Below are 14,733 nucleotides of genomic sequence, written 5' to 3' on the forward strand. Positions count from 1 at the left end.
ATTATTATTTGTTTTGCTCTTTTCTCCAATTTTCCCGATATATTTTTGTATGTCTGACAATCATTTCCTACTCTGCTATTTAGATCCTCAACAAGGACCAACTTTTCCTTTTTCATTATGTCAGCTGCTTTCTCTAAAGCTTCATAAAATTCCTCCATTTCTACCTTAGAACCTTCTGTGGGACCATAGGCACAAATAAATCTCATTGTCCAGTTTCCCATTCTCATATTTGCCCACATCACTCTACTTGAGGCTGCCTGCCCAAGATTAGCCTTGTATTTAGTGTTGAATGCTATGGCTACTCCTTCTTTTCCTTGATTACCATTGACTGAATAGAACATTTTGTATTTATTGTTCAGAAAGATGGAGTTTTTTGTTTCAGTTGCCCCTATTATGTTGATCTGGTACTTCTCCAATTCCTCAGCTAGCTCCATTTCTTTGCCATTCAGGGTTCTTATGTTGATAGTACCAATCTTGAACTCTGTGGTGATGTTGAGTTGAGGTGAGTTTTAGGATTTGTTCCAGTAGTTGACTTTTCGCTGTTTGCTCTGGTTCCCTGGCGAAAACAACGGGGTCTTGTTTAACCAGACGACGCTCTAGCCAGCATGAAATTCTGTCATATTGTACCATCATTTGATATTTTGGTTTAAGCCAATAAGAATACAATTTTTGTGGCTAAATCCCAAACTGTCAGCTCATCCTCATCCGTTCAGTATCCAGGCAGATACCTAACACGGTGCACCATGAGAAGGTGAGGATTGGACATTAGGTCAGAAGCCCTGGTCAGTTCTCCGCACTCCTCAAATCAAAATATATAATACCAAAAACAGTCTCCAAAATACTTAGGTCTAACCCAAGATACTGAACTGAGATTTAAAACTCATATTACAAATATATAGCTAATAAAGCTCTTAAAAAGCAAAAGCTTAATATTATCAAAAGGCTTTGTGGATACCGAAGACACTCAAAACTACATATACGGCACCCATATGACCCACCATGGAGTATGCCTCATCAATCTGGGCTCCAGCTTCTAGCTCAAAAGAAAAACTTAACAGAATACAATCAAGAGCAGCAAAAATCATTATAGGTGCAGTCTCATCCACAAATAATTTAAAAGCTCAACAAGAGTGCAAGCTTCACATACTAGAAGACAGAAGAATATTCTCCACAGTTAAATTCACTAACAAAATCAGGAGCCAACAATAGGATCATATCTCACTCAGGACTTTTGATGCTTGGACAGGAAAATCTAGACTAAACAGATCATTCTACTTTACAATATGATCATGAAATTAGAAAACGGATCGACCATTGAAATAAGCAAAGACTCATTCTTTTCCACTATACTATACTATTGTTGAAAAATACTCACAGCATGAAAATAAAAAAAAAAAGGGCTTGACACTATACATCACTTAAATAATCTAAACCATGTCATTGCCTATACTGATCGGTCATCTGATGTAGCACTCAACCAAGGAGGAGGAGCAGGGATTTTTCTAACTCTACCTGGAGGCAAGGAAATGCAAATCAAAACCACAGCTGGCAAAATAGTTTCAAACTTCACATGGCTGTGAATTAACAGCCATACAAGCAGCTCACAAGTTCTATCTCTCTAATCTAGTAATAAACATTACAGAAGGAATAACCATCTACAGTGACTCAAAATCTGCACTTGAAGCATTAAAAAAATGGAAAAACAAAACTCACACAGGAAATTCGTGAACAACTATAAACTTTAAATTTGAAAAATAATAACTGTTACCTCAAGGGCTCACTTTAGTGAGTACGGGAGCGACAAACCCAAGGTACCTGATGCTAGACCATGCCTTACTTCATGTAATATACATCTGTATATTATCTGTAGACCAGTTCCTACTCTTCTTTCTTTCTTTCTTGTTGTTCCTCTTGCTCCTTCCTCCCAATGATATTAAAGTAGTCGAGGGCTAGAAGGTGAGCTTTTCCTATTATACTATGTTTTTTCCATCTCACGCAGTGGGAGTCTGCTTTCCCTCCTGAAAGGCAGGTTAGGAGGCCTTAAGGTGCTCCACCACTGAATTCACCCTGCAAAAGGTTGGTAGCCTATCCAGGGGAAATTTCAAATTACTTGCAAAGCTCTGAAGAAGAAAAATCGGATGGATTTAATCGGAATTGACCCGGTTAATGGACAGGGACTTCTCTTTGAAAAATTAAAATTAGCTACTTCAAATGTCCATGGAATCACACACAAAATTGATGAGCTAAACAGAGAACTAAAAATAGAAACATTGATATAACAGCAATAACTGAGACAAAACAAGAAGAAGAAGGGATCTCAATTTTTCTGGAAGATTATGTCATGATCTTCTCTGGAGTGCCAGAAGACAAATGGGCTTCATCTGAGGTTTCAATTTGGATTAATAAAAAATGGAAAAACAAAATTTTAGATTATATTTGGGTATCAGACAGAATAATCAAATTTAGAATGAAAATTATGAATCAAACATTCAATATTTTCGGAATTTATGCACCTGTAGATGGAAAAGAGAAAGAGACAGAAGAATTTTACGGAAAACTTCAGGAATGTATTGATGAAACAAATAAAAATGAAGCAACAATCTTGATGGGAGATTTCAACACTAGAGTGGGAAATAACCCAATAACAGGATGCATTGGATCAGAAGGAGAATCAGTAATCAATAATAATGTACTTATGTATTAAGGGACTTCTGCATATTTCACAATCTAAAAATCAGCAATACTTTCTTCAGGCATAAAAATATACATAAGTACACATGGGAAGCAAGAGGAACAAAATCAATAATAGATTACATTATTATTAACAACAAACTAAATAATAATATCATGGAGACAAGGGTTTTTAGAGGGAGTGAAATTGATAGTGATCACATGTTAGTTGAAAGCAGATTTGAATTCATAAAAAGAACCACATACTTCAAAAGAAAATGAGATAACAAACCAACATCTAATAAACAATTTAAAATTCACCTCCTAGAACAGGAGAGTATTAGAAACTTATATAAAAGCAGAATAAGAGATAAAATAAAACCAACCACAAACAATATTGAAACTGACTCAGAACTTGGAATGATGACTTAAAGGAATTAATCAAAAGGAAAAAATAGGCTTTTAAAATCTATCTGCAAAATAAAAACACTGCTGACTATATAACAATATAAGAAATTACAGGCTGAAGTCAGAAAGCTTTCCAGAAGTATATGCATAAATCATTAGAGCAAGATATCACTGGGCCACAAAGAATAGGTTTTAAAATTTTCAGGAAACTACAAACAGCAGAAAAAAACCAATTAAGAAATAATCTAATTTCCAAAAAGGATTGGATAGAACACTATAAAATATTGTGGAATGAAAAACAAGAAATATAATATATGACAATGACAAAACTCACAAAATTGAAGATACCAATATATAGGAAAGTACAGAAGAAATAGTAATGGAAGAATTAGAAAAAGAATTAAAAAAACTCAAGAAAAAGCCCAGGCCTGGATGGAATATACATTGAGCTCTTTAAATATGCAGACAATAGCTTAAAAGAAAACCTACTTAAACTCTTCAATAATATCTGGAAATATCAAAATATCCTAAAAGAATGGGAAACTGGAGTAGTAATAAATATTCACAAAAAAAAGTCCCAAGGACAAATGTGGAAATTACAGAGACATTACTCTCTTAATAACAGCATCTAAACTATATGCAAACATCTTAAAGACAGGCTAATTAAACATACAGAAAATTATTTAGAAGAAGAACAGTGTGCAGTGTGGTTTTAGAAGAGGGAGAGGATGCACAGATGCCTCTTTCACAATGCAACAGATCATAGAAAAAAGAAAAGAATTTAACCTACCCACTTTTCTTCAATTTATTGACTATGAACAGGCATATGATAACTTGAACAGAAATCTACTCTGTAAAATATTACAAGATGATAAAATACCTCCTAAATTAATTAAAGCAATATAAAGTCCATACAGAGAAACAAAAATTTGCATCAAATTTGCAGATGGAACATTATCAGAACCTATAACTATAAATAAAGGAGTAAGACAAGGTTGCGGCTTATCCCTGATCCTATTCAACATTTATATAAATAGAATCCTAAAAGAATGGAAAACAACTGTCCAAGATGGAATTAAACTAACAAATAATAAACAGCTGAATACAATATTTTATGCAGATGATCAAGTACTAATTTCAAACTCAGAAGATAAACTCCAAATCACAACTAACCATCTAAATGAAATAGCAAAAAAATATAACATGAAAATATCTGAAACAAAAACAAAAGCTGGCAATACGTGGAAACATCATTCAAATTATCAAAATCATGCTTAACAACAAAATAATAGAACAAGTTACAGAATTCAAATACTTAGGAAATATAATCTCGCAATACAATACTGATTCACACTTGGAAGCAAGACTACAGATTTACAATAGAATGAATGGCATAATTAAAAGAAATTTTGGAAAACAAATGACTAAAGAAACTCAATTAAGATTACATGGTTCACCATCTCTCAAATTTGGAAGTGAAACCTGGATTCTAAAACAAAGAAACAGACAAAGATTGGAAGCAGCACAGATGAAGTTTCTAAGACCTCTCCTGGGACTCACCAGATTAGATAAAAAGAAAAACACAGAAATAAGAGAACAATTAGATACAAAGAACATCATACAAGAAATAGAAGAATATCAGCAAAATTGGCTACGCCACATAGAAAGGATGAATAACAATAGGATTCCCAAACTAGCATATGAATATAAACCTACAGGAAAAAGGACATCCAAGACTAAGATGGAAAGACCAACTTCATCTGCAGAGCAGGAACAGGACATAAAAAGCTTATACCTGAATTGCTCAGCCAACGACGAAATAATAACTGTAAGCTGCAATGGATACCAGCACATGTAAATAATGAAGGCAATGAGAGAGCAGACAGACTAGCCTAAGAAGCAAGATACTTACCTCAAGAATTACATCCACTATCACTAACTGATGCTAGCTGTCGCAAAAATAAGATTGATAAAACAAACTATCAAGAAGAATGAAATCAGCAAAATTAATGAAAATAGAAAAATAACCACAATCATTACCAGACTAAGGATGGAGCATTTTAAAGGCATGAAAATGCACCCAGATGATGCTAGAAGCTATGTAACATATAAGAACTGTCTAGGAGTCGAACTAACACCTGCCCATATCTATTCTTATCCAGCAATTGCCGCTACTCTACAGAAAATTGATAATAACCCTATAGAAAAGCTCTACTCCATCAAAGTTCAACAGATTGCCAAAACAGTTCTACAGGCCCATGGTCATATCTAGAAGCTCCACGGACTCAACAACAACAAGAAAAAGAGAATGAATACAGATGGTATTCTGGGAACAGATGCAAAAGACGTTGTGCAACTAATGAGTGCCAATTTTGCAAAAAATTCAACCTGATGTATCAACACTGAACTGACTGCTTCCTCTTCAGTGGGTGAAGGAAGTCAGGTGTATGAGGAGGAGGAGTACTAGAGTTGTTGCACAAAATGAATAAGAATTCAACAACAGAGTCTGATGGGATATCAGCGTGGATGATAAAAGTGTGTTCAACTGAACTGACTATTCCTTTAATTAGGGTTATATAATTTATATCTCAGAACAGGAAAGATTCCAAAGGGGTAGAAAGAATGTATGGTGATTCCATTGGGTAGAGCAATAGTTAATACTGATGACATTAAAATTTTGCAGGATGATTTGGATAGACTGGCAGTCTGGACAAAGAAGAGTGGATGTCAGTTTAATGTGGCAAAGTGTAAGATTATTCATTTTGGGGTGAAAATATTACAGCTGTATAATATTGATGGAATTGTACTCCAGGAAACTGATGAAGCCAGAGATCCACAAATGTGAGTGAATAAGAAGTTAAAGTTTGGAGGGCATATTTACAAAAGTGACTAATCCAGCTCATTGGATTACTTGGGTACTGAAGAATACTTTGATGAGCAGACAAGCAAGTTATTTCGCTTTATCGAACCCTGATAAAATCCCATATTGACTACTGTGTGCAAATCTGGTCACCTAAGTTTCTTGGCAATGAGGAGGAGGTGGAGGGGATCCAGAGGCAAGTGACCAAGATGGTAGCAGGTTTATGGAATAAATCTTATGAGGACAGGTTGAAGATTTTTGGATTACAGAAATTGGTTGACAGGTGGGAAAAGGATATGATTAAGACATACAAATTACTGAATGGTTTTTACAAGACTAATAGAGGAAATTTTTCAGAAAAGGATTGGTGGTGGGAAAACTAAGGGGCCATCCTTGGAAACTGGGCAAGAGTGTCGTTACCAAGGATGTTAGAAGCAGATTTTTGCTTGGAGTGTGGTGAACGAGTAGAATAGGTTGCCAGAGTCTGTTGTTGTTGCCATAACTGTGAATGCGTCAAAGCAAAGTATGATAGATACTGTGCAAATATTGGATAGTGCTTGGTATGATGTTTAGGGCCTTCCTTGATGAGCATAAGGACTCCATGGAGTAGCCTGTAATAATAATAAAATAGTTGGAAAAAAAATTAAATGACAATTAATATATAAAAATAGAATCTCCTTTCATATACCCTCATTGTTTAATTTTTCATTTCAAGCTCTAATATACTGATGATGATGATGAATGAATCACAATATTTGAATTGAAATATCTCTAGTTTAATCAGTCTTAATCAAATAATTTGCAACTGTGTCTGCATGTGACCAGAGTATGATATTCTACAGGGACAGCATAGCTTTGTAATTAGCAATTACTTGTCTTAGCAATTCATTTGCTTTCCACAATAAAGTGACAGCTGAGTTGGATAAGAAATATGGCTACATTATGATACTGTTTGATCATCTTTGCAAAGGCATTGGACAAGATGCATCATGGAATCTTATAAGTTGAAGCAAGTGGAGATTGACATGAAGCTGGTAACATGGACATTGGTATTATGCAGACAGAGTAATATATGGTAGACTTAAATCACAGAGAAGGCAGATGACCAGTGGTATGCCATAGGACTATATTTTGACCACTGTTCAGCTTATATATTAATATTCAGAATGATCTGAGGAAGCATCCAATTTTTTGATAATGACACTAAATTGAAATGGACAATGACTAATAAAAATAATGTTAAAGATCTTGTAGGATCATCTGAATACAACTTCCAACAATGAAAGTGGGTGTTTTTTTATAACCTGTACTATATTCATATTGTTAGTGGGCTAAGGATCTTTTGATTTTTTTTACTTAAAAAAATTTTTTTATCATTTTTTTGATCAGTGGTCCTGCACCAGTGATGATATTACAACATCAATGTATGTGGTAAAGAATAATGTTTGCCAGTTGAACATGGCAAAGCGTATTATACTTTGAACCACATCTCTGAACTATTGTGCATAAGTTTGGTCACTGGTTAGGGTTTTTCTGAGATGTGTAAATGTGAGAAGATTCAAGGTGATTGACTAAAATGGTGACAGGTCTGTTGTGCTCCTTTTAAGGGCAGAAAAGATTGTAAGTTATAACGTTTAGGTGATAGGCAGAAAAGAGGGAATATGATAAACATATACATTACTAAGAATTTTTTCAATACATGGCAGGAATGGAAAGGACAAGTGCTCACTGTTGGAGTTTAAGATGTATGGTTAGGAAGGGCATCACTAGATTTTTTGCATGGAGAGTAACAAATTAAGATGAACTGGTTGAGAGGTGAGCAGTCACGAATACTCTGTCAATGAACAAGTTTAAGGAGAGATATAATTGGCACTGTGGTTAATGTAGGCATTTTGCAATGAGGCTTCAGACCCCATAGAGATGACATTGTAATAATAATAATAATAAATACAATTATTTATTCTCATATAAACTGAGATGAATAACTGGGGAAAGGGGATATTACCTCTTTGGCATATGCAATTTCTGTACTGTCCATTGCACTCCGAGTCTTTAGACTAACTCCACCAAAGGAAATCTAGAAATATAATTACAATCCTTTTAAAATATTTTATACGATTTCTTGAACAAATATTAAGAAAGTTAGCCAGTAAAAATAATCTATATTTCTTAATTAAGCAAAGGCAAAGTTTTTACTGTAAAACTGAAATTTTACAACATAAGCATCTTAGCTGTACTATACTTTAAAAATAATGTATTTTATTTTAATGGAGGAGAGTAAACATTGCATTTTTGTTACAGCAATTTAGAATTCCATTCACTGATTTCTGAGCCAATTCTGAACTAATCCCTTCTACCAAACCATATGCCTATCATTTGTATCACAAATACCGGTTTTGATAATCTTTCATCTCCAGCTCTGTGTATGATCAAGCACATGTAAGTGATGACAAAGTCACAATGTTTCTAATATCTTCTTTTTAATATGATTTTATCAGTAATTCCATATGCTCACTCTAATTTTCCTCTAGAGGCCAATAATTTAATTTTCATTCTATTAGTGGTCTATAGCCTTTGGTTAACTGTTTTATTTCTAAACCAATTCTGAAACTCGTGGTTTAAACACTATTTTGTATGCTAATAGTTTGGTGGTTTGGATAATTTCTCTCATGTTCAATATAATTTTCATTAATTAGCTCCTCCAATCAATTAGCCTTGCTTATTAAAATGATGGCTTTCTCTAAGACTACTCATTACTGAAAATGCAAATAAAACTTAACCCAAATAAACTTTAGTGCTATGTTTTATTTGGTGTGATGACCATAACTAGATCCTGATCATATGAATCACCAAATAAATATGGCATGCCAACTTATGACAAAGAGGAAAGACATAAAATGTCAATGATTAATTAACCTGCTTTTTTTATTAATTTTTATTTTTTTAAAGCAAGCCTTATAAACTCAAGAAGCTATATTAAGCTCCTCCACAAAGCATGCTCTTACAAACATTCATGCCCATAGTGGGATTCAAGTGGTTGGAACCAATGGACCTACTGGTTGAAGAGTGTGTATGCTAACTACTTGGTGAGCCAGACTAGCATTTTTTTTTTTTAAAAACCAGTCAGTAGTAAATTTGATAAATTAAATCTCTTAATGACTTAATTAATGACTAAATAATACAAAGCTAAAATTAACAAAAGTAAAATATAAAACAAAAACAAGATAAACTAAAAATTAATCATAATTAAAACTACTATGTGCCGTATTTTTCGGACCATAAAACGCACCTTTTTACATAGAAGAATTGACTTAAAATTGGGGTGCGTCTTATGGTCCGAAGGTAACATTAAAATACGAATCTTTACGCTGTACCAAAGCTGTTAACGAAGTTCAATTACCGGCACAATATGTTAATAAAATTAGTAAGTACACCACTGAAGGTAGGTACCTAAGTTATCTCACTGCATGTGGTTGAATCACCGATTAAGAGCGTCAGTAGTCATCAGTGTGTAAACATATGTGCTTTTGTACAGTTCATTTGAATTATTTTTTATAAGTCGTTAAAATCTTAAAATTAGAAAAAATGAGTGTAAAACAAAAAAGACTTTCATATAACGTGAGTTATAAATTAAACATGATAAATTATGTAAAACAATATGGAAACAGAGCAGCAGAAAGATATTTTGGTCCACCACCACCAACAGAAAAAATGGTTTCTAAGTGGAGAAAACAAGAGGAACAATTAAAACTGCTATGTAAACACAAGAAAACATTCCGTTCGCACCAAAAAATCAGTGAAACATGGGAATATCTGTTTCTACGAAAATTATAATTTTTGAAGCGAAACGATGAGCAACTGCTAATGGAATTTTAGATTTTACTGGATCACTGTCTTGGTGCTTTAGATTTATGAAAAGACACGGAACAAAATTACCTCCCCCCATGTTAATCTTAAAGAGAAAAACTTTACCGAGAGATGAAATTCCTCGTGGCATTATTATCCACGTTCAAGATAAAGGCTGGATGGATGAAACAGGAAATTATGGATACAAAAGATATGGGCAAAATGTCCAGGTGCGTTGTTTAGAAAGCCTGCGATGTTAGTGTGGAATCAATTCAGAGCGCATAAAACAGAATCAACAAAGAAGCTTCTAAAAGAAATGAATACAGAATTAACTGTTATTCCTGGAGGCCTTATAAGTCATTTACAATCCTTGGATGGATCTATTAACAAACCATTCAAAAATTTTATGCGGGAAGAGTGGAACAAATGGATGGCAAAGCCAAATCACGATGTTACAGCAACAGGATATGAAACGCCCAACAATTTCAGAAGTATGTACCTGGATGAAAAATTCATGGGGGAAGCTGTGAAAGAAGGGACGATTATAAAGTCATTTAAGAAATGCGGGATAAGTAATGCGAAGATGACGCAGTTTTTGAAGGGAGTGACAATAGTTCAGACGAAGGTAATACGAACGGTGACATTAATGAGACCAGTTATAATACCGAGAGAGAAGATGAACTGAATATTGCTAATACAAATGATTGTAACAATAAATAAAAATTAAGTAAGAATTTGTAAATACCTTTATATAATAAAATATTTTTTTCTAAAAATCGTTTCATAAATTTGGGGTGCGTCTTATCGTCCGAAAATACGGTATTTAATATATTTAAATTTATTAAAGAGCCTCCATAGTTCAGTCAGTATTGACAAACTACTTCAGTTGGAAAGACATTGGTTTGAATCCTGTTTAAGATGCAAAGAACTTTTATTACTTTTGTTTTGTCAGATGTCATCTCCTTCCAGGAGGTTGACTACCATGAGCTTCCACCATGTACGGTTTTGTGCTTCTCTTTTGCATTCTTCATAGGACAAAAAGGTCCGGTCCTTAATATTTCCTATCCAATCTGTTCTTTGTCTTCCTCTTCTTCTTTTTTCTTGTATCATTCCTTCTAGAAGTGTTTTATGTAGGGATCCATGCCTTAGTATGTGACCAAGGTAGGTGGTTTTCCTTTTCTTAATGGTTTTCAACAGATTCCTATCTTCTCCAATCATCTCTAATATTTCTAAATTAGTTTTTTTGGCAGTCCATGGGACTCTAAGAACTCTTCTGAGGATCCACATCTCAAAGGCTTTTAGTTTATTTTCACAATATTTTGATATTATCCAGGTTTCTGCTCTATATAGCATTATTAACCATACGTAGCATTTGTACAGTCTAATTCTTGTTTTTGTGTGAATTTCCCTTGAGGTCAGAATGTTTTTCATGCTAATGAAGGTTGATCTAGAAATTTCTATTCTTAATATTTCCTTATCACACTTTCCATTCTCTGTAATGAGTTGACCCAAATATATATAACTCTCTCTACTTGATCTAAAGTATTTCCTCTGATCTTAATATTTATATCGGGTATTTTCCCTTTTTCTCTTGTTACCAGCATGGTTTGGTTTTTTTGAAGTTGAAATTAAGTCCATATTTTTCATTTAGCTTCAGCATCTCTTCTAGTAGGTTTTGAAGATCTTTTTTATTTTCAGCTAGCAGTACTGTATCATCTGCATATCTTAAGTTGTTTATATTCCTGCCTCCTATGCTGACTCCTTTAAATTCTTCTAATTGCTAGAAGATATTTTCAGTATAGAGGTTAAACAATATAGGAAAAAGAACACAGCCTTGTCTGACACCCTTCTTTACTGGGAATTCCTCCGAGATTTCTCCTGATATTTTTATTGAGGCAGTTTGCTCCCAATATGCATTTATCAGTAATCTGATATCTTTGCCATCTACTCCTAAATTTCTGATGCATTTGATTAGTTGTTCATGTTGTATATTGTCAAAGGCCTTTGTGTAGTCAATAAAACATAAGTAGACTTCTTTCTGCTTCTCTAGATATCTTTCTATAATAGTTCTAATGTTGAAGGGTCCTTCTCTAGTTCCTTTATTTTCCTGGAAACCAGATTGTGTTTCATTAATTTCCATTTTGATTTTATGTTTATTTCTTTCTAGGATGATATATAATTTTTGCTATCTGACTGATTGTTCTATACTCTTCACATTTGATTGTCTTCAATTTTTTAGATATTGGTAGGAACATTGAGTGCTTAAAATCTTTTGGCAGGTGTCCAGTTTCGTATATTTTGTTACATATGCCAGTCAGTGATCTTATAGCCTTATCATCTAAAGCCTTTAGATATTCTGCCATAATTCCATCCATCCCTGGAGCTTTTCCTGGTTTCAGTTTCCTAATGGCATTTGTTACTTCCCAAGTAATAATAGTAGGCCCCTCCAAATCTTCTTGCATTGGCTTATCTATTCTATCATGATTATAGAGTTCTTACCCATCTATTCCTTATTTTCTTTCTCCATTAGGATGTTTCCACTGGTATCTTCAATGCAATGAGAGCCTAGCCTTTTGCAAGATTTGCTAGTTAGCTCCCTAACTTTTTCATGAAATAATCTGGTTTTGTGCTTTTTGTCCAGAATTTCAATTTCATTGGATTTGGTGTTGAGCCATAGTTCTTTTGCAATCCTACATTCTTTCCTGATCCCCTTTTTTAAGTTATAAAAAAGATTTTTGTGTTTCTTTCTTTCCTCCATCATTTTCAGTATCGTGTCATTCATCCAGGGTTTATTAATATTAAAATATTATTAAAAAATATTAAAAGGTTGAGCTGCAATTTTTAATAGAATTATCCTGTCACTCTTTTTCTTCTCAAATTTGGGAATTGTTTGTTTTACTGCCTTTTTTATGCCCTCTTTAAATTTCTGCCATTTATCCTCAATCTCATCTTTAGGGTAAGGATACTTGGTTGGATCAGGTACATTAACAGCAGTGGATTGTGCCAGTTCCTTTAAAAATTTATCTTGTATTTCTTGATTTTTAAGGGAACCAAGATCATATTTTTCTATGTTTAGAGGTTTCATTGTTTTCTTTAATTTTATTGCTGCTTTAATGACCACAGGGTTGTGGTATGATCCAATATCAGCCCCTGGGTATGTTTTGGCTTGCAAGATGTTACTCCAGAATCTTTTCTTAATCATTATATAGTCAATCTGGTTCCTACAGCTGTCTCCAGGACTTTTCCCGTGTGTAAAGTCTTCTAGGATGGTGGCTAAATAAAGTATTTGCTATTACCATATTGTTTTCTTCACTGAACTGTATTATTCTTTCTCCTCTCGGATTTCTATGTCCCAAGCCCTGGTTTCCCACGCAAGAAGAGATCTTTTCTGAGTCTACTTTAGCATTTAGATCTCCCATAATGATAGTTATGTCATTTGATTTAGCACTGTTTAGTGCATTTTGAAAGTCTTCATAGAAACATTCTACATCTTCATCTGGGTAATCAGAAGCAGGTGCATATATTTGGACAATAAAAATATTGAAAGGTTGAGCTGCAATTTTTAATGCAATTATCCTGTCACTTATGGGCCAAAATCCAAGTAAGGATTGCACAATCTTATTTTTTAGTACAAATGCTACTCCATTCCTATGACTGTTTCCACACAAGTATATAACTGAATGGCTCTTTCTGTTTATTTTTCCACTATTAGTCCATTTGACTTCACTGATACCAGCAATGTCAATTTTCATTGCTTCAAGTTCTTGTATAAGGTTTTCTAACTTCCCAGCTTCATATAAGATCCTTACATTTCAAATTGCAAGCCCTAAGAGAAGTTCTTGGTTTTCAGATGTGAAGGATCAAGAGATACCCCTCCCTGGAGGGTTTAAGGTATCTTCATCATATGCTATTTTCATAGTATCCATCTTACGTTCCTGAGTTTCTTTCTCTTCTTTCCTGTAATGTTTCCAAGAGACAAAAGTTGCAGAGGGTGCAACCTTGTCTCTACTGCTTAAATCCAACATGGTTCTCTGTTTCATGGTTTACTATGTAAGGTTACGTGGTGAAGTTCCTGTCTCTTCCACGGTGACTGGCCACATCTCTGTTTTGTCTCAGTGTGCCCGGACTATATCACATAGTTTGCTGTCGTGCCTTAGTTACCATTATCAAATTAAATTTTGGTCATCTCTTAACTCAGCCATTCCAGTCTTCAAGTGCAACAAGGAAGAGACACTCTCCTTCACTACATAAAATGCTGATACCCTCACTGAATTTTGCATGCCAGTCGAGGCACGATTCTAAGGTGTGGCCGCTAGTGCACTACCAACTACTTGGTATGAGAGTTGTATATGCAGTGGGGACCAATTCCACCCAGCCACCAAATATTTTGATGAGACTGCTGAGCAGGCAGAGGTGCTACCCTGCCTTACTTTTATTAGGAATTTACCCATACCTTACTTTTATTGGGGCTTTTCGAATGAAGGTGAGTTAGGCAGTCTCATATGGAGGTGGAGAGTTTTTCCCTCCTGGAAATTTTGTTTTTTCATGCTAAAAAACATGCAAATTGATCAAAAGAACACAAACGGACAGACCATGCATATGGATTACTCATCCTATCATAAGCAGTAGATAGATTTCTAATAAGCTAAGTTATTTAGCCATTACAGGCTACTGAGACTAACATGAAAGGCATGAGAATTTATTGAATTAATAATTGTTTGCAGAAAATATAGGAATAATATATGAAAGAAATGCTTGTATAACTAAAATTAATGCAACAGTTTATGCATATTGAGCAAAAAACTTTACACTAATAGGAAGAGGAATTGCTAGTCTATGTGCCTTAATGAAATCTTAGATGTGTACTACATAAGTGAGAAAGCACTTTAAGCTGCAAAATAAAATGGGCTGCATGGCATCTGACTTGCATGGTCAGATGTCAAGTGATA

General features: G+C 34.2%; 1 protein-coding gene across 3 annotated transcripts in view; it reads right to left on the reverse strand.

Annotated features, from left to right (window-relative positions):
* Positions 1-14,733, reverse strand: part of LOC150110190 (nuclear pore complex protein Nup93-like) — a 314,507-nt gene that overhangs the window by 218,164 nt on the left and 81,610 nt on the right. For all 3 annotated transcript variants that reach the window (XM_090392052.1, XM_090392041.1, XM_090392034.1), the window contains exon 7: positions 7,944-8,015. In XM_090392052.1, the coding sequence (XP_090248178.1) occupies positions 7,944-8,015 (72 nt within the window). The remainder of the gene's footprint in view (positions 1-7,943; positions 8,016-14,733) is intronic.

The sequence above is a fragment of the Typopeltis vanoorti genome, chromosome 1 (genome assembly GCF_054136105.1).
Source record: "Typopeltis vanoorti isolate ZY-2024b chromosome 1, IOZ_Tvanoo_1.0, whole genome shotgun sequence".
In the NCBI taxonomy this organism is placed as follows: Eukaryota; Metazoa; Arthropoda; class Arachnida; order Uropygi; family Thelyphonidae; genus Typopeltis; species Typopeltis vanoorti.